Below are 23,515 nucleotides of genomic sequence, written 5' to 3' on the forward strand. Positions count from 1 at the left end.
GGTACGGTGTGCTATAAGGACATTAACCAAATGCAGCCTTCCCGAGGACCTCTTCCTAGAACCGGTAGTCTACCATTGTGTTTTGGAGCCCTCCACAATTCCCATCCCACACACCTGTCTAATCTCTGGACTGTGGCTAGCTCCTTGGAGGGATCCTCAGCTACTCCACACATCACACCAGCATCAACGTCGGTAGTGGTGGAGCTCAGCACCTCAGCCATCCTGGCTAAAAGCAGGGAGCCAGCTTCTTCCAGGGACATCAAGATGTGTTACCACCTCTCCTCCCCTTCAGGAGGGAAAGGGGGGAGGGAGAGGAAGAAATGCTGAGGGGATGGCTACACTCTGTCAGGCCAACAATCACCAACACAAGCACCTCCAGCAGTCACTGGCGCCATGCACCTTTTCTCCTCTGAGGGCAACATGAATGGTGCCCAGGTTATCATCTGGGCTACTCTCAAGCAGTTCACTCCAAGTGAGTCTCTTGGGCCATGCACCAATTGCATACACATTCCCATAATCAAGATCTCACTTTCGAGTTGCCACTATGGTGATGGTTCCATCCCCATCGACTTTCGCCTCCAGGAGCTGCCACCTACAGACCTACACCATTCTTGGTTTATGCACTGAAGAGACATGCCTTCCAATGCTGTGACCAGCAACTGGACTTTTCTTTGGTTATCGTTGGCAATACACCAGACTTAATTTTTTGTGCAACCCTTACTTTTGCATGTCACTTCTGAACTTTGATTGCCACATGCTTAGTGTTGCTTAGTGTTTGGATATTGGATTTTGGAACTTTCCATTTACTCTGACATTTACAGGCCTTCAGCCTTCAGATATTATTGTTGTTCTTTCAATATTTGATGAGTGACTTGTTTTCAATTATTGTTTTATACACTAATTCCCATGGAGAAGACTGTTCAAGTGTGTTACAATAAACATCATGGTCATTTTATACCTGATTATTTTTCCCACACTGCCTTCAGTGGACATGTCGCTTGGTCACTCGAAGCCTAATGAATGATGTGGTCAAGCTTTTCAAGGCTAGGGTGATAATGAGTGACCAGAGGACTGCTGGTCAGCAGCTGGTTAACAGTTTTACTGATGTCAGAGGAAGTGATTCATGGGGGATCTGTTTATGGATAAACTGGGCAGAATACTGTCTGTCAAAAAAGGTTTTGGTAAGGTTTTTGGTATATTTCAGCAACTACTGCTTTCCAATACCAATGAGGTGTGTTGGGGTGGTGAGGCTGTACAGGAGAGTCTTTTTGACATGGAAGGGGTGACAGCTGTCAAACTGGAAGTATTGTTTGTGGTCAGTGCACTTGATATGAACAGATATCCCTATGGAGTTATCTGAGAGGTGGAGATCAACATCTAGGAAGATGGCACATTGAACTGAGAAGCACCATATGAAGTCAATTAGGGAGTAGGTGTTGAACTTATGAAGAAAAGAGGAAAGGTTGTCCTTGGCTTGAGTCCAGATCATGAAAATGTCATCAACGAATCTGAAGAATCTGAACCAGACAAGGGGTTTTAGAAGTTGATTGTATAGGAAGGATTCTTCCAGATTTCCCATTAATCAGCTGGCATAGGATCGTGCCATGCGAGTACCAATGGCAGTACCATGGATAGGTTTTCAGATTTGGCCTTCCAAAGCGAAATAACTGAGAGTCAGGATGTGGTTGATTAGGAGGATTAAGAAAGACGTGGTGGATTTGGTATCAGGAGGATGTTGGAAAAGGTAGTTTCAGTCAATTGGATCTAGAGACCAATGACCTCAATAATGGGTCATAAATTGAGAACACAATTGGAAAAATAAACCAGAGATCAATGTTTTATTTGAAGGAGAGGACTTTTAGAAGAAAGACATTTACAAACATTTCAAGTTTTCTGTGAGATTGGACATTCTTAAAAATACAAGCTTACACAATTGCTTTCTAAACTTTTTTTTATAATCGTCATAGAAGCTCCATTATATTTCCACAAATTATAAGGCAAACCCTGAAATACACTTACAAGCATTTCAGACAAATGCTGCATCATCATTTGTAACATTCATTGTGTGTTCTAAAATTACTTTCAGATGTTGTTCTTATACATCAGCTGTGGACAAAAGCTCTCTATCTGTATCCTGATAAGTACAAGAAGGGAACCTCTGTACATTTCTCACAAACACTGAGGAATTTCTGGTACTCCAGGAAAAGCATGTTAGCGAGTCTATCACTTAATACCCTAATGTATGGGAAATTTTAACTCTGTGTGTGACTTTCCATATTCCCTATAACACGTTTTCTCAAGTCTTTCACTTGCCCAAACACTTTGTCAGACAGTACATGTCTGGTAAGAAAGAGGGGATGACACAACTGCCATAAACCACAGATGTGACCATGGTAGTCAGATGAAAATAGAAGTCATCAATATGTGGTAATTAGTCCACTCTGGTGACATAACTTCTCAGATGTTTAATCAAGACACAAGTATGAAGAGGAATGAGAAATGGGCATCAACAGTTTGTATTCCTAAAGGACAAGTGAATGTCAGGAGAAAATCAAAACCCACACACAATTCAATGACAAGCAGAGACAGGATAAGTAAACTGAAAGTTGGGAATTCAGGTCCACTCATGATATCTTCAAGATCTGGATCTATGGTCAAGACACACTATCCTTATACCTCCATAGCCTCAAGATCTTCTCTCTCATCTGCTTCACCTGGTCCATCTTCCCAGAAGTTGACCTCCATCTCTTTCAGGGACGCATAAAAACCTCTGCTCATATCAAGCTCACTTTTGATATGTGTCATTCTTTCCACATTTTAATGTCTCTCTCATATGCACAGCCACTCATAGACAACACATATGAAAAAACAAACAATCCTTTGCCCAGTTTACTGAAGGTCTTAATACAGCCTCCACAGATAACCATTACCCTCCAAACCTAATCTGTAAATGTATCTCCTATGTCCTAAGACCTGTCCTATGCACTCACAAAACACATTGCTTTGCAATTCCGTCACAGACATATACTATCCTATCAGGGGCAGGGCCACCTATGAAATCAGACGTATCACATTTGAGCTCTACTGTGACTTTTGCACAGCCACTTTATGTGAGCTTGACCACCAAACCAGCTGTACACCCAATATAAACCCCACTCCCACACTGTAGCCAAGAGCAGAGTTGACCGCCCTATGGCAGAGCACACCGCTGAGCACAAGATGATGGATTTCAGTGGTTGCTTCCTATCTCAACTCTTTCTCCCAGCAACAGTGTCTTTGATTTATGTACATAGTATTGTGCTTACAACACATTCTTTAATCTCATAAACCTACTGGACTCAATCTTCACTAGCTCCTGACCAATTCCACCTCCAACCCTGCCACATAACCCATTCTGTAGTCACACCCTTGTCTCTGCAGTCTCCATGTGCCTCTGTTCTATCTCCCATTCTCAGTCACCACCTTCATATCATTCTGCACCACACACAACTCCTCCTGCTTGTGACCCAAAACAAGCTCACCAGTGCCATATTCCTATCTAGTGTGTCTGCTGCCTCTCCCCCAGATGTCACCACTCTTCCCTCAAGTCCTCTAATCCTCTTCTGTCACCTCACTCTCTCCTACCAATACAGCCCCTCAGCCCAGTCTAGCTGCAGTATTGGCAAAATGTAGTTGACTGAACCCATAGAGATGTACATGTGTTATGTGCATACTGTATTATTTAGTTCTGAATATGGACATCATCCAAAACTAGCCAAATTTTGCAGTCATGTTTATGTGCCTATCAACCAATCAATACCTCAATTATAAGGTGATTTGTTAGCTTTACTCCTACTTTTATTTACATTTCACCAACGTCTTTCCATCATAAGAGTTACACTTCACACAAGGTAAAATTACTCACCTGGATCTGCCAAACCAGTAGTTTCCAGTAGAACATAATCAAATTTTCCTCTCTTTTTCATTAGATTCTCAATAGCTTTCACACCGTTGTCCCTGAAACAGTACATACAGTGTTACAATAGTTCCGAGGACTATAGCATTAACTACATGAAGAAAGAAACATATAAGAGACCAGCAATTGTGTGTTTCATATGTCAAAACATTTGTCTCAGGGGCATAACTACAGTCATGCAGATCCCAAGGAAAGTACCTACAGTAGGGGGCCCCTTCCCCATCTTGCACGCTTGGTTACACACCCATTCCCCATTCAACAAAATGTTGACTACTAATTTTTCTCACAGACCCCCTTTCCCTTAATTAAATACACACTACACTACATCACCCAGGCTGTTTTCCTCCAACTTGAGTAATAAAGTGGAACTAAAAAGAAAAACTTTTATAAAAAAAGTCTATTTTTTATACTTTGGTAAAGAAGAAAATAATCTTAATAACTTTTCTCTGATTTATCAAAACATGAAACAGCTATTCATTCCTATGAGATTCTGCATTTAACTAATAAAAAAATCTTACTACTTTTAAAATAAAAATTAATTAGTTACAACACATATTAATATCATGAAAGGAAAATAATATAAACATCTAATAAAACATTGCATGATGATACAGGAATAAAAGTAGTATATAAGTGTGAATACCCACGTAAAAGTTTAAACTTTGAATCAAATGTATGTTCTATGTGGCCTAAATTCTTGTCTCACTTCAATGAATGTGTCCTAATTCTTTTATGTGTAAATTGGTCCATTATTTCAGACAGATCAATATTTTGTGCTCTTTCACATAATGTACATAAATACATCTATACTCTGTGAATAGTGCTTTGCAGAGGATTCTTTTTACTGACTCATTCGTTACAGCCTGTTCCTGTTCCATTACGCTCTAGGGCTGGATTATGTTTTAAGATCTAATGCTACACTCAGTTCATTACATTTCTTACTCATGAATTAAGTTTGGCACAGGCCTAAGAATGGCAATGATGGCATCATATCACAGCTCAACGTGTTGAAAGTGCTTATGGGAAAAGTTTTTAAATGTTACCCCTGTGATATGCTGTGAGCAAAAAAATATATAGATGTTCTCACCCATGCCGGAGTATAGGGCATTTTTAAATTACTCTCTGACAGTGTCTTTAAGGGCTAAATTGTAATTTGATCCTTTATTGCACACCATCATGTACACCACTCATGACATATGTTACTTCACAGCTTACCCAACAATATTTGCTCCGTTTAGTCCCTTTCATTCTGTAGATTCAGATAATTGATACTGGACTCCTATACACGTGGATCTTAGAAGGTAAATGATTCACTTATCTTAACCTCTGAAGGATTTCCAGAACCAGCTTCAGTTATTTTAACACAGTGAAAGACTTCACCTGATTGATATATTTTACTAATTTTTTCCACTTTTCCCTCCATTTCAATTTTTTATGTTTTTCTTTATTTGCTTTGTGCACCATGGGGCATGTTCTTTGGAATCCCCATTTTAATTATGGCCCACTATTATAACTGGGTAATTACCTTAATTATGTGATGACTATTTTCCATATATTCTCTTAAAACTAGCAACACATCATGACGGTTGCAATGCTCAACAATACAGGTGCCCCACATTGAGTAACATCAATGCTTAGAATCAGTCTGAGATGCCACAACTACACCTTTCTGTGAATGCACAGCATACATTCTGAAAGGCCTATATAATGACCTAGCAAACATGGCAAAGTTTTGCAATAGCTAAATCTGTAAGGGTATTGGATATACATCCCAAACTCCTTCCTCCCTCTCTATATGTCCATCTCCACCCCCCCCCCCCTCTACCTTTGTCCATCTCCATCCCCACAACCCCCCCCCACCCCCTCCTTCACTCCTCTGTCTCTCTCCTCTCCATCACTCTCTCTGACCACGAGCCTTGTTCACTGCCACTGCAAACAAGACCTTGATTGGAAATTGAAGCTGCTTAAAATAAATAGATAAATCAGTGTGATCATTGGTATAAGGGGTATAACAGAGACTTTTGCAGCTACTGGATCTGTGAGGATAACAGCTTCAATGACAGTATTTCGCAGTTTTATTCTAATCATAACTTGACAGGCCAGAAATACAACTTTTCTGTATTCTGAGAAAACTAACAGTGAGGAAGAAAGCAAAACAGCACTTCATTGTGCAGACTATTTTTGTTTAAAGTTAAATATAAGGAAAAATAACGTACATGGGAAAAACAATTTTCTAATGGTTTACATGTCCCGCTATCATAATTAAAGCTGAAAGCAAGAAAGAAAATGATACCACACATTTTCACAGCACAGTACAGCACTTTTTTCTCCCAGTCAGTTAAAAAGAAACTTGTACATTGTCATTTAGAAAAGTATGTAGCCTATATCCGTCTGAATGTTTGTTAAAGATCAGGTAAAAGTTTGAAGTAAACCGGTCAAGAACTTTTCCAGAGTTTTGCAAACAACATTTCATGCCTGAACATTTATTAGAGTATCATGTAATCTGAAGTAAATTGGTCAAGTACTTTTCAAATTTTGTTAAAATGTTGAACAATGATTTCTCTTTGTACAGTAGTATAGATATAGATATGGAGGATTTCAGCATGATAGCTATACTCCGGGTACTCTGATTTTGCAAACTAATCATGCAGTCTATTTATTGCAGCTTGCGTGAAGCAGATTGTGCTGAAGGTGCCTGAATTATGTAAATCTTATAATTAGAGGTAGAGGAGAATACTGCAAATTATACATTCTCTTACAAAGTTTCAATGCAAAGTTCACTTATTATTGTGGTCATATAGATAATTTTTGGCATATCAAGTATAACTCCATGGTGTATGGGAACACACATTTTCCAGTGTAGGTATCATTCAAAATAATTCATTTTTACTGTAGTTTTCAATGTGTTACAAATGGATTTCATGCATTAAGTTGTAGCTAGTCAGATAATTTTTTGTTTTAAATCATAGACATCTTAAAGAGTTTGGATATTACTGTAAAGAAACTGATTTGAAATTGTTCATTCTACTACCATAAAATTAAATATGGTTAGTCAGCTTTATCATCTTTGTGTCAGCACAGTTTGTATCCTCAGCCACAGTACATGTTCTCTTGACTACTTGTTCCCTAGTGCTGATTCAGAAGGGTCACTGGAAACTGAACTGCTAAAATTTTTATGTGTGTTGCTCTCATATTTGGCTACCAAATGTTACTGTGCACAATAAGGTTGATGCTATAGTCATCAGTGCTTAACGCTGTGTTTCATTTTGGTGATAAATTATCTACAGCATAAGTATGATTAGTAAAACACTTGAAAGACATACTGTAAGTAGCAATGTTGCTTGTAATCAGTCAGTCTCATCGACACCACTACACATGAGAAATTTATCAAGCATTTCAATCAGCATTTCAATCATCAATTTTCCAAAAATTTCTGTCATGGAAAATGAAGTGCTATGTTTAATAGGAATGGCAGTTGGTCTATGTAAGTTGACTTAGACTCGTAAAAAAAGTTTAAATTTATTAAACCTGTTTTGGCACACTTTTCTTGTAAACTGTAATCTGTCCACTAAGGAAGTGTTCAGACCTACTTTATTTGCCTGTTACCTGAACTCACTGAAAGTGTTGTAAGCGTCTACAATTTTGAGACAATCGTTGATCATTTAATTACTTGATTTTTCAAGAAATTTCTTTATTTTCACAAATCTTTTTCCTGCCACATTTTAATAGCTTCCAATTTTTGTTATCTTGCTACTGGAGAAATTTATTTTTTCTTGAGAATATATGCAGTGGCAATACACAGGAAGGATGGTGTTTCGAATCCCTATCTGCCTATCCAGATTTGGGATTTTTGCAGATTCCCTAAATCACCAGGTGAATACCAGGCTAGTTCCTTTGAAAGAGTATTTCCTATTTCTTCTTTACCCTTCTGCAACAGGATGTTAAACCTGAAACTTCCTCCCTTCTTTGATAACACATACATTTTCATTCTCTTACAATTTTGCTTAGCATTTTACAATTCAGTTTGTAATGTGATTTAACATGGTAATCATCATTGTCCCTTGACACTTATTCTAACTGATATTCAAATTGCATTTGTAGCCCAGGGATTAGGAAAATTTAATCTACTCATTTGCACAGGTCATTTTTTAAGGAGAACAGTTTTCAAAGTTTATTTAATTATTAATGCTTAGGTTATGGAATACTTTATATTTTTTTCATGTGTATTGATACATGTGTCCAGACTGCAATTTGCAAATACAGGGTGTTCTAAGATTACAAGTTCGGTAATCTATGTATCACAAATGGGGATAGGTAAAAAGGTGCAATTTGTGGCATAATGTTCACACACTCCTAAAGTGTTAGTAGCCTTTTAACAGACTTTAATGTATGCACTGTCTGTAGCATGCAGAATATCTAAGTGATATTCCAGTTCCTCTCATGTCCAGCTAAGCATGTCCTCATTAACACGTGCAATTGCTACTCTAAAATGCACTTGCAGTTCCTGTAGGTACTGAAGGCTGGTACATAGTATCCTTCACAAAGCCCCAAAGAAAGAAACCTAATGGGGTTACATCTGGATGCTTCAGGAGCCAGGCAATGGGTCCTCTCCAGCCAATGCAGTGACCTGGAAATGCGTTGTCAAATCCTTCCTAACAATCAAGGCCCAGTGAGGAGGGCCACCATGCTGCTGCAGCATATCAGGTTGCTGTTCATCGAACTGTTGAAATACGCACTCTTCCAGAATTTCTAGGTAAAGCCAAGGTTACTGAAACCTTTGCAAAGAAAAATGGTCCCACCATACACACTCACAAAGCAAACCACACTACACATTTACCTTTGCATAATCACACACAATTTCCATGCTAAAGGGAGGGCTGACAGAGTTCCAGATCTTCACATTGCATTGGTTTTGCTTACCAGACACATGAAAGGAACTTTGTTTATGAGAATCACCTTTTGCAGGAAGTTTTGATTATCTTTTTGATGCAACTCAGACTCTCAATTGCAAATGCTTTGCACTTTCACCTGACATCAGGTTGAAACATTTGCAGTAGCTGCACCTCGTATGCAAGTAAGTCAACTGGTGAGATGAAGAATCCATGGTGGCCAAAAAAAAAAAAGGACATACCCAGTGTGAACTTCAATAATACCAAGGGAAGCAAGAAACTTACAGATACTCCAACTGAAGGCCACTTTGCTGCTACACCAGGTGTGATTCATCTTACACCTGACTTTGATCATGAGCTTAAGCAATGATGATTTTCCATCCTCAGTGCTGAAGGAGGTCTTGCCCACAGTGACCACAGCCTTTACACAAGCAACTCTCACTACCTGGACATACTTCCATCTGACGCATGCAACATGAAAACCACAATTTATTTGGCACCAACAAGACTGGCTATGCAGTGCATGGTAATTATATGCGTTAAAGCATCCAAGTAAAATAGCCCACTTGCATAATTCCATTTATCCCAAAGTAATAACTAACATTAGGAAAGTGGCTCTGAGATTGTTAATAATAAAAAGGGAATATTATTATCTCCTTTTCAATCTTACTGTGTGATGGAGAGGTGTCAATTGTTTTAGGTGAAACACTTTAGAGCAAATTATTAACTAATTTAGTAAAAGGTAACTACCATCAACTTAGCAGTGGTCCAAAATAGACAAATTTTATGGAACTAAATGCAATTATAACATACTTTAATGATATGGCATACTTTAATTATATTGTAGCAGGTGATCCACTTCCCTTGTTTTTTACTGATTGCAAATGCTGCATACAAATGTTTTTATAATTTATACTAAAAAAGAATCTGTAACAGTATCATGTCTGTCAGTCTTTGAACACACTAATCTGCAAGACTATTACACGTATTTTTATGGGGTTTTCACTCATAACTTTAGCATATTTATATATGCCATATGGCCTACATTTCATCAAAATCAGATCACAGAAAAAAAGCATTCATATGTCTCATAAAAATGTATGTATATATATTTCACATCCCCTCCAAAACCACTCGCCCAATATCAACCAAATGTGGTACACATACCACTTACTGTCTGGAAAGAATTGCTCTGTGGGTAAGAACGACTTAACTATCACACATGTAATAGTGGGGGTGAAAAAGAAGTTTAGGCCACGACATGTGAATGCACAGATTTTATTCATCCAGTATTTGAGTAGAGGGTGTTTAGCGACTTGCAACAAACTTTACATGTAATTTCAAACCTTTAACGGCATTAACATTTTAATTTAGTGCTTCTTTACTACTAATTGTATTCACAGCAAATTCTGCAGACAGTGTTCACATATAGCAGTGAATGTACCTGCAAAACTATATCATTGTACGACACATAATTCTAAATGTATTAATTCACAAACAATGACATGCATGAAAGCTTCCACATCAGGCATGGTGTTTAACCCTTGCACGCCTATGTATACAGTGTGCAACTACAAATAAAATTGTTTTGCACTGTTCCATTGTTATTTGACAGTTATGAGCCCATACTTATTCCTTCATTATTGCTTCAGCTAACACAGTGACAAATTGTGTTGTCATATGTCCAAGAGAGCAGAAGTGATATAAAATAAACAGTGAGCTAGGAGAGAAAAAATTTACTTTGCATGCAGGAAAATGACACCGATTATGAGCTAGCAGTACAATCCCACAATGAAGCAGTTGTCTACAAGGTAATTAGAAATCAAATAAGTGGTCGCCTGGGATCTGATGCAACTGCACTGTTTAAGGCATCAAGTGGGTCATTACTAGAGACCAGATTATATGCATTTGCATGTTGCATATGCATTTGCATATTTAGCTCCTTTTCACCGGCCATTGCATATTTTAACTAAAAACTAGTGATGATGCTTATTTTCATGCTATATTTACAATATTTTAAAAATTTAGATGGGTGGTCTCTGGCTCGATCTACTTTTGATGTCTCACAGATTGACTGCGACCTAGAACTGCGTGCAGTCGTTAACCGAGAGGCCACTGCCTAGCGAAATCATTACAGAAGAGGGACAGGAACACACAGACAGAGTCAATGCCCCTGCTCCCACAACCCCCCATTAATCCCCTCCGCTGTCATAACACATGCGCTGGTAACAATTAAATTAAACTATGTGTTGTACACGAAGCTGCCCGAAAAAAGGAACATCATTTCATGGGTAGCTGACCATCCTGGAAGATTTACATATAATGGAATTGTTTTGTATTGTCGTGTTTGCGAGAAAAACATTTTGTGCAAAAAAAGAAAGTTTCAAATAGACTAGCATGTCAAGAACATGTCTTGATATCGCAGGAACGCAGAAGAAAGGATCACAGCAACAACTTCTGACAAAAGCAAGTTGCATTAGCAAGGATTTGGCCAAAGGTAACCAAAAAAAAAATCAGTTTAACATGGATCAATGTGAAGCATTCATTGCACGCAACATTCCTCTTCACAAACTTACAAACCCTATCCTCAAAGGCTTCCTGTGCAAATATTGCTTAAATCAAAATATAACAGATGAATCAACATTGCATAAAAATTACATACCGACAATTTACTTAAAAGTTCTGGAAGAAGTACGCAATAAACTCAAGGACAGCATTACCTGGATTTCAGTTGATGAAACTACAGACACTAGTGCCGTTACATTGCAAATTTAATTGTTGGTGCTTTAAAAGAAGAGTATTCTTCTTCCTATTTAGTGGCTGGTTGTTGTTGTTGTTGTGATCTTCAGTCCTGAGACTGGTTTGATGCAGCTCTCCATGCTACTCTACCCTGTGCAAGATTCTTCATCTCCCAGTACTTACTGTATCCTATATCCTTCAGAGTCTGCTTAATGTATACATCTCTTGGTCTCCCTCTACGATTTTTACCCTCCACGCTGCCCTCCAATGCTAAATTTGTGACCCCTTGATACCTCACACATGTCCTACCAACCGGTCCCTTCTTCTTGTCAAGTTGTGCCACAAACTCCTCTTCTCCCCAATTCTATTCAATACCTCCTAATTAGTTATGTGATCTACCCATCCAATCTTCAGCATTCTTCTGTAGCACCACATTTTGAAAGCTTCTATTCTCTTCTTGTCCAAACTATTTATCGTCCATGTTTCACTTCCATACATGGCTACACTCCATACAAACACTTTCAGAAACGACTTCCTGACACTTAAATCTATACTCAATGTTAACAAATTTTTCTTCTTCAGAAATGCTTTCCTTGCCTTTGCCAGTCTACATTTTATATCTTCTCTACTTCGACCATCATCTGTTATTTTGCTCCCACAATAGCAAAGCTCCTTTACTACTTTAAGTGTCTCATTTCCTAATCTAATTCCCTCAGCATCACCCGACTTAATTTGACTACATTCCATTATCCTCATTTTGCTCTTGTTGATGTTCATCATATATCCTCCTTTCAAGACACTGTCCATTCCGTTCAACTGCTCTTCCAAGTCCTTTGCTGTCTCTGACAGAATTACAATGTCATCAGCAAACCTCAAACTTTTTATTTCTTATCCATGGATTTTAATACCTACTCCGAATTTTTCTTTTGTTTGCTTTACTGCTTGCTCAATATACAGATTGAATAACATCGGGGAGAGGCTACAACCCAGTCTCACTCCCTTCCCAACCACTGCTTCCCTTTCGTACTCCTCGACTCTTGTAACCGCCACCTGGTTTCTGTACAAATTGTAAATAGCCTTTCGCTCCCTGTATTTTACCCCTGCCACCTTTAGAACTTGAAAGAGAGTATTCCAGTCAACATTGTCAAAAGCTTTCTCTATGTCTACAAATGCTAGAAACGTAGCTTTGCCTTTCCTTAATCTTTCTTCTAAGATAAGTCGTAAGGTCAGTATTGCCTCACGTGTTCCAATATTTCTACAGAATCCAAACTGATCTTCCCCAGGGTCGGCATTTACCAGTTTTTCCATTCGTCTGTAAAGAATTAGTGTTAGTATTTTGCAGCTGTGACTTATTAACCTGATAGTTCGGTAATTTTCACATCTGTCAACACCTGCTTTCTTTGGGGTTGGAATTATTATATTCTTCTTGAAATCTGAGGGTATTTCACCTGTCTCATACATCTTGCTTACCAGACGGTAGAGTTTTGTCAGGACTGGCTCTCCCAAGGCTGTCAGTAGTTCTAATGGAATGTTGTCTACTCCAGGGGCCTTGTTTCGACTCAGGTCTTTCAGTGCTCTGTCAAACTCTTCGCGCAGTATTGTATCTCCCATTTCATCTTCATCTACATTCTCTTCCATTTCCCTAATATTGTCCTCTAGTACATCGCCCCTGTGTAGACCCTCTATATACTCCTTCCACCTTTCTGCTTTCCCTCTTTGCTTAGAACTGGGTTTTCATCTGAGCTCTTGATATTCATACAAGTGGTTCTCTTTCCTTCAAAGGTCTCTTTAATTTTCCTGTAGGCAGTATCTATCTTACCCCTAGTGAGATAAGCTTCTACATCCTTACATTTGTCCTCTAGCCATACCTGCTGGTAAAGAACTTGAAAAAGTAAATCGTTCTACGATCACCAGAATTGTGTCTGAGGGTATTAGAAAAATATTTCCAGACTCTTCTGCAGATGAAAGGGGTTTGTTTTTATTTCAGATACTGCTCCCTGTATGATCAAAGCAGGAAAAGCCCTCCGAGTATTGTATCCCAATTTGATCATGTGACGTGCTTTGTTCATGAAGCACAGCGCCTTGCTGAAGAAGTGCATAAGTGTGTTCCACACTTGTGAATGTAAATAAACTGATTTCATTCACAAAGAAAGTATTTCTAAAGGATCCTGCTCACATCAACACCTACAAAAATTACCAAATGTGTGTATATCTCCTGAACCAGTGGTAGCTTGTTTGGATTTGTGGGTCGAAGCTGTATGGTTTTACAATGAATATTTCGAGGTCTCTAGAGAGGTAGTAAATGACTTCAATAGTGCAGAGGCTTTGGCAGTTTGCCGGTGCAAGGAAGCTTTTAATGATTCCGGTATTAAAAAAGACATTGCTGTGATTAACACTCATTTTTCCCATATACCTGCAAGTATTAAAAAGCTTGAAACTCAATGTTTAGTGCTGAATGAATCTATTCAGTTAATGAATAAAATTATTCTAATGAATTCCTTATTACCGGAGGTATTCCCAAGAAAACTTAAAGATATGTTTGAAAACAATTTAAACAATTACCCAGGCTTTGAACCCTTGTCCCAAATTGATAGTTTTATTAATGGGACGGGTGACTTACCAGAAACAATAAATGCCAACATAGCATCCAAATTCAGATACTGCCCAGTTACCACAGTTGTGATTGAAGACACAATCTCACTACTGCACATTTGGAACAGTACTTCGTGGTTTATGTTTACAATAGTAGAAAAACGTAAAATAAATTGTAAATGATGCTTTGGTCCAATAGTATTAATTGAAAGTTAATGCTATTAAAAAAAATCATGATTGTATATTGTTTTCTAAATGAAATATTACACTATTTTTGAGTGTGCCCCTCTGTGTGCGATATATCTCGAAATTGGTCCTCCACGTATCAATTGTCTTGCTGTGACTCACTAGCATTGCATTCTCTTGTTACCAACAACATTATCAAAGGAGAAATAATTCTTGAAACACAGTATGCATCCCCATTTTGCAAATTTTTAGAAAATCATCCCAGAAAGATCCCCTTTCTAACCTCTACCACAAAATATTCAGGAAATGATATCAGCATTCAATATGAACCAATTTTTCATGTGGCCGGCACTCTTCCTCGTAACTGATATGCACAGATTCAACTTTTGAGATATAATGCACACAGTAACTACCATGTTTTTTTATTATTTGATCTTGCATATTTCGACACTTTTCATGCATATAATCTGGTCTCTAGTTATGACTGAGGGGTATCGCCTGTCTGTGGCAAGTGATATATCACAGTGTCTTTCATTACTGTTTAATTGAACAGAAGTTTATCTCATATTATATAAGTTTATTTTATCACTGTTTAATTAGACTAAGATTAGACAGTGATTTTGCTCATACCTGTTTACATCAGTAACGTAAAGACAGTTATTCTTTATATCTGTACAAAGTACACCGCATTCCCACACACGTTGTGAAGAACGGTGTCCCTGCTTGCGAGTTAAATTTATTATTACACACCCACTGAACCAATTTTGATGAAATTTGGTAAGCAATTAGCTTGAACGCTGAAGAAAAATATAGCGTCTTTAGAAAGTGTACAGTACAAGATACTTACTGACTGAAGAATATTATGCAAGCTAAGAAAAAGATTTACTCTTTGAAAAGGATACTTACTCTTTAAGTTTTGAACTTTACTACATCTGTGAAAGTGCTTTTCTTGGCTGATACATGCTATGTGATATAATTCAAAGTACTGAATACACTGCTTACACACTCTTCAATGAGTTTAATTGACACTTTCACACTTCTGTTGCATAATGTACATGTTGTATAATGTGTAGCTGCTATGCGCAATATTCATCATTTGAGAATGAGAGCACTTAGTGACTAGCAACACAATTTCAAACCTTTATGAAAAATTATCTCGCTTACATACTGCATTTTCGTTGTTCATGTAGTAAAATTGTCGCATTAGGCATAACATTTTAATTTATTACTTCTTTATTATACACTGTATTCACAACACTTTTTGCAGACAGTGTTCACATGTAGCACTGAATATACGCACAAAATTATATCACTGTATGGCACGTAGTTCATAAGATACAGTGTCAGAAATTCTGAGGTGCATGAAAAACAGCCACATCATGTATGATGTTTGAATTTTATTACTTCTTTGATACTAACTTTATTCATAACAAAATTAGCGGACAGTATCTACTTATGCTGCTGAATGTACCTACAGAATTATATCATTGTTCAGCACGTAGAGAGGGGGAGGAGGAGATGGGAAGAGAGAAAAAGAAGAGAACAGCATGGACTGAGAGATGAGTAAGAGGAGATGGACACAGAAAGGAAAGGTGGGGGAAATGGACAAAGAGAAGCCAAAAGATAAGACTGACTAACAGAATTAAGAAATATGTATCTGGCAATACCAGGTACTCAACTAGTTAATAAATATAATTAACATAAATCAGTTTCTCAAGTTGGATTACATAACGCTGTCACCACAGAAACAGCTTTTCACTGTGAGACTTGCAACTTATTACTACATAAAATGGCATTCATAATGTAGAGCTCGTTTGCTATTTAGTGACACCCCCCCATGCTTTTGTCACTTCACAATTTTATATACAAATAAGTTATTCCTTGAAAACAATAGTGAAACTGTAACTATGTGTGCCAACTAGTTAGTGACAAAATTATAGATAAATTCCCTAAGTTTATGTTGCCTGTAGTTGCTTATCATTTCATGTATTGTTTTACGTATGATTACCAGAATTAGTACGTGTGTATCATCTATCATAATAGTGATGTGTTGAAGCTCCTGCTGTCTTATCTACCTCGAATTGTATTTTCTTATTATTCAATTGTAACAGCAGAGTTAAATTTGAAAACAGATCATGATTTAGGGGTCAGGAGCAGAATATGATTTTTTTTAAAAAAAGCACTGTGCAGTGGGAAGTCCAATAGCTGGATGTTCAATGCGAGTGGAGACTCAAAGGGGCTGCAAATCAACTGAATGACTTAACAGGAAATTAAAGAAGAGCCCAGCTTTTGTCAATCATAAGTTTAATGTTAGAGCAGTAGTTACTGAGAAGTTCGATTCCAAAAAATTCAAAGTTTCCCATTATAATTTTCAGATTGACTATCCATTGTCACAGTTAACTGAAGTATTAAAGCACAGCAATATACACCTAGAACAGACTAGGATAGGAATATGCACATAACACAGACAAATTGCTAAAGTTTAGTGATGCAAAATGATTTTATTAAAGATGTGAAACATCTCTGGAAAGAAACATACCAAAAGTTTGTCAAGGGAAGAAAGCAACATAAGAAACAATAGACAATCTGTACCATAATTACATGAAAGAAATAACCGAGGTACAGGAAAGCTAGCAAAAAGAAAATTTGTGTACCATGGCAGTTGAAAAGGGAGTAGTACTAATGAGAGAAGTGAGAACAGTTGAAAAATACAAAAAAATGATCTATGGTGACCTACAGTTAGTTTGTATGTTCACATGCTGTTCAGTGCCTTCTCTGTACATTGACTGAGTGTCTTATCACATCACATTTTGCAGTCTCAAACAATAGAAACTCCAGGTAGGAATATCAACAATGTAGGAAAAGATCCATTGCTACTTTCATAAAGAAGACACATCAAGTTGCATACAGTTGCCTGTCCGCACCTTGACATGTCTTCTTTACAGTAAGTAGCAATCTATCTTTTCCTACATCGTTAAATTTTGCTGTCTATACCCTCTTCAGACCCGAAGATTAACAAAGAATGGAAAAAATGTTTCAGTTGCTTTTTCTGGTGCAGTTGATCTCAAAGTTGTACAAAAAAAACAAATTTTGAAATTTTATTTTATGTAATGTTTGAATAATTGAATGTACACAAGTGCAAACTGGGTCTTAACAGAGAAAAAATGCCGATCTCATAGTATTTTCATATTTTTATTTACAATGAAAAATGTACACATTACTTCTCATTTTTATGTACACATTACATTTTATGAACACATTACTTCTCATGTTTATGGAATTTAGCAAAACAATTGTTTTTTAATACATACAAATAAACTTTGCACTTTTTACACATTGCGCGAGAACATGACAAAACCTTTTGTACATAATCCTTGAATTAATTATGGCTAAATCAGTGAAGTGGTTGAATACTCTGACAATCCACTTTTTTGTCCTGATGTCTGACCTGTAGTATGCCATGTATCTATCACAAAGATCAATGCCACCCATATTGTGACAATAACTTTTGATGATGGCTGGTTGTTTGACACCAACTTTTGCTTTCTCTGTATTACACCATTGTATGCTGGTAGCCTCTGGTTCACTCCCTATGCACGAGGATAACAAAGTGACAGATTTATTGTCCTTCCATTTGAGGGCACATACTTCCTGGTCCTCCTTTACATATTCATCCCATTGCCCCCGCTGTAGCCCCTGATCTCTCTTGAACTTAGAAGCTACTTATTTTATTCTATTGGTCATCACAGTTCCTGTTTGAAATATATTACTGTCTAGTAAAAGCTGAAAATATTTTGAACTAGCAAAAAATCTGTTGCTTTAAATTACATGATTGTTATCACTGGACACAGTTCTAGCCAGTACTTTGAGTATACCCGCTCTCAGGCGATGTTCTTTTTGATCGCTTTCACGAATTGTTCCTTTGCCAGTGTATGTATCAAAATTAAGGACAAGTCCATCTGATGATGCCAAAATAAAATTGTTGAGGCCAAGTGGATTTAGTTTGGAAGGTACTTATGTCCACATATTACACCTCCCCGTGAATGGAGTCGTCTGTTCATCCACAGACAGGTGCTGAGACCTGGATAAAGGAATACATTTATTTCTAAAAGCATCAATTACAGGCCAAACCTTTCAGAGTTTGTCTTTTGTGTCATGATCTTCCAAATTATTTACAAAATTCAGATTATTACATAATTTTAGTGTCTATCTCTTGTCATGGTTGATGATACAAATGGAATATCAAGTTGCATATTGAAACTTCCTGGCAGATTAAAACTGTGTGCCAGGCCAAGACTCGAACTCGGCCTGGCACACAGTTTTAATCTGCCAGAAAGTTTCATATCAGCGCACACTCCGCTGCAGAGTGAAAATCTCATTCTGAAAGTTGCATATTCCAGTAAAGTCTTGCCTGGGGCAATTTCAATGTACCCATCAACATCTCAATGTCGACAAGGGACAAAATTTTGTTTGTAACAAGATTTTTTGAGTTTTGACAATGACATAAATTAGTTTGTCCTGCAACATTTTTCCAGAAATTTTTATCGAAGTACTCGAAGAAAAACTGAAGGGTTTCTCAGTTCACCATCTGTTTGTTCTTCAAAGTTGTTGTAAGAAGGCTGTTGCTATTACACATCCTGCAAACAAATTGTGCCACTGAAAAATAGTGATCTAAATCAAGTCAGATGACACACAGAACTATACCAATGTATTGCTTACTTAGATAGCATTCATCTTACTGGACGACAGTGAGAAGATGAAGCTGATGTCCCAGAATTGTGTGCATCATTGTTAGATGCAGATGCTTCAGGAGTAACATCCACATTGCATGCTTCAACTTCAAGCACACCAATTCATTCAGTTGAAGTTGGAAGTCCATCAACAGGCTCTTCATCTTTGTCTGACAAGGAACTCAAGTCACTCGTCTCAAGTAGTTATATAATTTCATCGTCTGTCAAAGCTGAGAAGAAAATTAAGTAAAGTGAAGGTAACTTTTGGAGTAACTGGTAACTGTTGAAAGAAATTAAAGTGAACCTAACACCAAAAGTAAAAATTTTAGAGCTTTTACCAAGATTAGAACCCAGGACCTATGTATTATAAATTCAGCATGCTACCCATTTCACCCACAAAGACTTTGCTCCTAAGCTACAGTGTTAGTAGCTAAACTTTAAGACTTTAATTCAGATTGCATTTTAAATTACAATTTTGCAATGAGATCAGTTTTAGCATTAGTACCACGACATTCTGTGAGTCAAGACCTAATGTACACAAACGTGTAGTTCAAAATTCAACAGTTGATGTTTGTAAAACTACGAAACTATTTTTTAACTGCATGCACATATCACTTCCTTGATGTCTTGTTTGGAGTAAGACATGAGAAAAACAGTAATACAATTCAAAAACAAGTATTGTAACTGAATTTATCTTTCTCATGTGTCGCGGATGACACCATCCTTCAGATTGGAAGTTTCACGATGCAAGACGACCCCCAAAACTGACTTGCGCATGAGCTAGTGGCAAGAACAGAAACCGCATGATGTGCACAGTCGTGCACATCAGGTCTCAATTCAAGAAAATGACACTTGGCAGGATGACACTACAAAGACCTGATGTGCACATATGTGTACATTGGGACTGAAGAGGTTTTAGTTGACATAAGCCACCACACATTAAAACTATAGTGTAGCATATAACTATACATTAAAAGAGTCCTACAAAATAAGAACAATAAAAAGGCAACCAGATCTAACAACACAAGAGAGGGAACAAGCAGAGGAGTGAAGAGGGAATAAAGAACAGAGGTGAATATAAAAGTCAGAGCCACTGACATCTTGGAATGAAATGACAGAGTATATGCTACTGAAATTTGAATACAAGATCACAACGTTGTTCATGCATGGCACGTCAATGTACTGGTATGGCAGTGGGGGGACTAAAATCCCAATTCTTCACATATATCATCTCTGGAGAATCCTTGATTCCCTCATCTTTAAGGGACAGTAGTAGCTACAGTCTCCCTCAGCTGACTCAGTTTCGATCAGAATATGCTTAGAATAATGTTAACTTCCTGCTTGCTTATCAACTGACTGAATGCTTTTCTACAGGATTTAAGGAAGAATTTGTGCATGCAGAGAGAGCTTGAATCCGTTATCCACTTATGATGGATCCATTTTCCAAAATATCTTTATGGCAATTTGCTGCAGGAGTAATATTTACTGTTACAACATGGACCAAATGTGGGGAAGGAGAACATTTTTGTGTAGAATTACGTATGAAATGCATATCTATAGAATAGGTAATTGCTTTTGCTAGTTGTCACAGGCCACACTGAAATGTTACTCGCAGATTTGACATCCCTGAAAGATGCTTAATTTTACAGACATTTGTGCTGCTGCATGATTAACACTATAACTGAGCTGCCTTGTGTGTTGGCACATATTTTTATTCATTTCTGGATTGCTTTGTTAATATCTTGTCGCAGCTTTCTAGTGTGGTATTAGTCTGGTTTGGGGAAAGATTATCTGGCAGACTTTGCTGAAATGATTAAGACAGTGGAAAAAAATGATTAAGCACACAGAACAATTCATAATACAGCCTTTTATGATGAGACTCCATTGGACGACAGTGTGGGCTGGGTGACTTGAAAATATACACATTTTACATGGAGTTTGTGTGTTATATGGACTGCAAGTTCAGTGACTTATCCACTTTTCTGGTATGCACCTTGGTTAGCTGTCATATGGTCAGTTTAGGGTGCACCTTTATCCAGTACTGTTTCACATTTTTGATAAGTTTTCTTGGGCTGCCCTCCAGTTTAATTCCGTTACATGTAAAAATGAGCAGTGTAATCTATGGCTCAGTAGGTTAAGGGAAAGAAATGCTCCTGGATATTCAAAATCGGAAATTACAGAAAAAAGAAAATCTTCACAAAATATTACATCTGTATGATCAGGTTACTTAAGTACAGAGGTTGTTCATTTGTATCTCCTTAACTGAATCCTTTCAGATTTCACAGTTTATATTGGTCAGGTGACATAATCTGTCAGTGACCCCAAGAGGTAGCGAGGGAGCAGAATGAGCTACAACTAAATCCACATCTATACTCAGTAAGCCAGTTTACGGTGGGAGGCAGAGTGTAAATTGTGTACCACTGTCACTTCTTCCCTTTCCTGTTCCTGTCACAAGGAGCCTGCACAAAGAACGACTATTGATAAGCCTCAATGTGAGCTCAAATCTCTCTAGCTTTACTTTCATGGCATTTCTGTGAAATTCACAAAGGAGGAAGCAATTTATTGATTGAACCATTCCATTTTACGGTCCAACCCAGACCAACCCACTCATCTCACTTTTGAGGAACAGTAGCAGTTGTTGCAAGTACAATGACTATCTTCAGTTCATATAAAGGGTGTTACAAAAAGGTACAGCCAAACTTTCAGGAAACATTCCTCACACACAAATAAAGAAAAGATGTTATGTGGACATGTGTCCGGAAACGCTTAGTTTCCATGTTTGAGCTCATTTTAGTTTCGTCAGTATGTACTGTACGTCCTTAATTCACAATCAACATGTGTGGGCTGACAAGAATCCGCACGCAACTGTGCAATCACATCATCAACACAGATTTTCTGTGAACGTTTGGGCAGGCATTGTTGGTGATGTCTTGATTGGGCCCCATGTTTTTCCACCTACGCTCAATGGTGCACATTATCATGATTTCATACGGGATACTCTACCTGTGCTGCTAGAACATGTGCCTTTACAAGGACGACACAACATGTGGCTCATGCACGATGGAGCTCCTGCACATTTCAGTCAAAGTGTTCGAATGCTTGTCAACAACAGATTCAGTGACCGTTGGATTGGTAGAGGTGGACCAATTCCATGGCCTTCACGCTCTCCTGACCTCAACCCTCTTGACTTTCATTTATGGGGGCATTTGAAAGCTCTTGTCTATGCAACCCCGGTACCAAATGTAGAGACTCTTCGTGCTTGTATTGTGGACGGCTGTGATACAATACGCCATTCTCCAGGGCTGCATCAGCACATCAGGGATTCCATGCGACGGAGGGTGGATGCATGTATCCTCGCTAACGGAGGACATTTTGAACATTTCCTGTAACAAAGTGTTTGAAGTCACGCTGGTACATTCTGTTGCTGTGTGTTTCCATTCCATGATTAATGTGATTTGAAGAGAAGTAATAAAATGAGCTCTAACGTGGAAAGTAAGCATTTCCGGACACATGTCCACATAACATATTTTCTTTCTTTGTGTGTGAGGAATGTTTCCTGAAAGTTTGGCCGTACCTTTTTGTAACACCCTGTATAGGCAATAATTTATTTGCTCTGGCATTATTAATGTGATGAAATTACTGAGAGCAGATTGTCATCTGTAATACAAAGATTAAAGGTTTTCATATAGAATTTTCAAGTGATTAAATTAAATGTGTTTCAAAGTGTCCACTCGCTGAGAAATTGCGTACCAAAACTGGAAGATTTGTAACAACAATACAGGCAACTATAAAAACATGCTGGAAGAGATTTATTTATTTATTTTTCAAAAATTTGAGGAGGTAGGACATGCAAATGCTTTCAATGTCACTAATATTGAAGAAGTTACCCAGTTCTTGGTCAATTGTAGCTCAAGAGGGACAAGATTCATTCATGGAATTGAAGTTATTAGAGAAAGAAATAAAGATTTTGACAGAACAACAATGGCCATGAAAACACATGAAGGATGCAAATAATAGGTTCAAAATTTTGGTCATTGTATATTTCTGAAGTGATAATATGAATGTTACATATTAACATATCTGAAAATGATGCTAGTAGTTTCACACATAATATGGATATTTAACTTACTATGGGAAAGAACAAAGTTGCCTACGTAACTCTCACCGAGCAGCTTTTCAGCATTATGGCACTTTTTGAGGTGTGTATATTTTGACTGACAACTTTTCAGGAAAATACTTCTTGCATTTATCATGCAGGCACTGGGTATATGAAATCATTCTCAGAAGAAGTTCTGGGGAAAAGATGAGCTGTTGAAATACAAGTCTGTCTGTACCAATCCTGAAAATTACTGTTAATAAATTCCAAACTGTAATTTGACATAAAATGGCCAAGCAACAATTGGGTCAAGTGATGTATGCTAACT

At 37.7% G+C, this 23,515-nt stretch overlaps 1 protein-coding gene across 2 annotated transcripts in view; it reads right to left on the bottom strand.

The window, feature by feature from the left end:
• The window catches only part of LOC126262767 (COBW domain-containing protein 1-like), a 566,092-nt gene that overhangs the window by 533,816 nt on the left and 8,761 nt on the right, over positions 1-23,515 (bottom strand). For both annotated transcript variants that reach the window (XM_049959581.1, XM_049959580.1), the window contains exon 3: positions 3,905-3,996. In XM_049959581.1, the coding sequence (XP_049815538.1) occupies positions 3,905-3,996 (92 nt within the window). The remainder of the gene's footprint in view (positions 1-3,904; positions 3,997-23,515) is intronic.

The sequence above is a fragment of the Schistocerca nitens genome, chromosome 6 (genome assembly GCF_023898315.1).
Source record: "Schistocerca nitens isolate TAMUIC-IGC-003100 chromosome 6, iqSchNite1.1, whole genome shotgun sequence".
NCBI lineage: Eukaryota > Metazoa > Arthropoda > Insecta > Orthoptera > Acrididae > Schistocerca > Schistocerca nitens.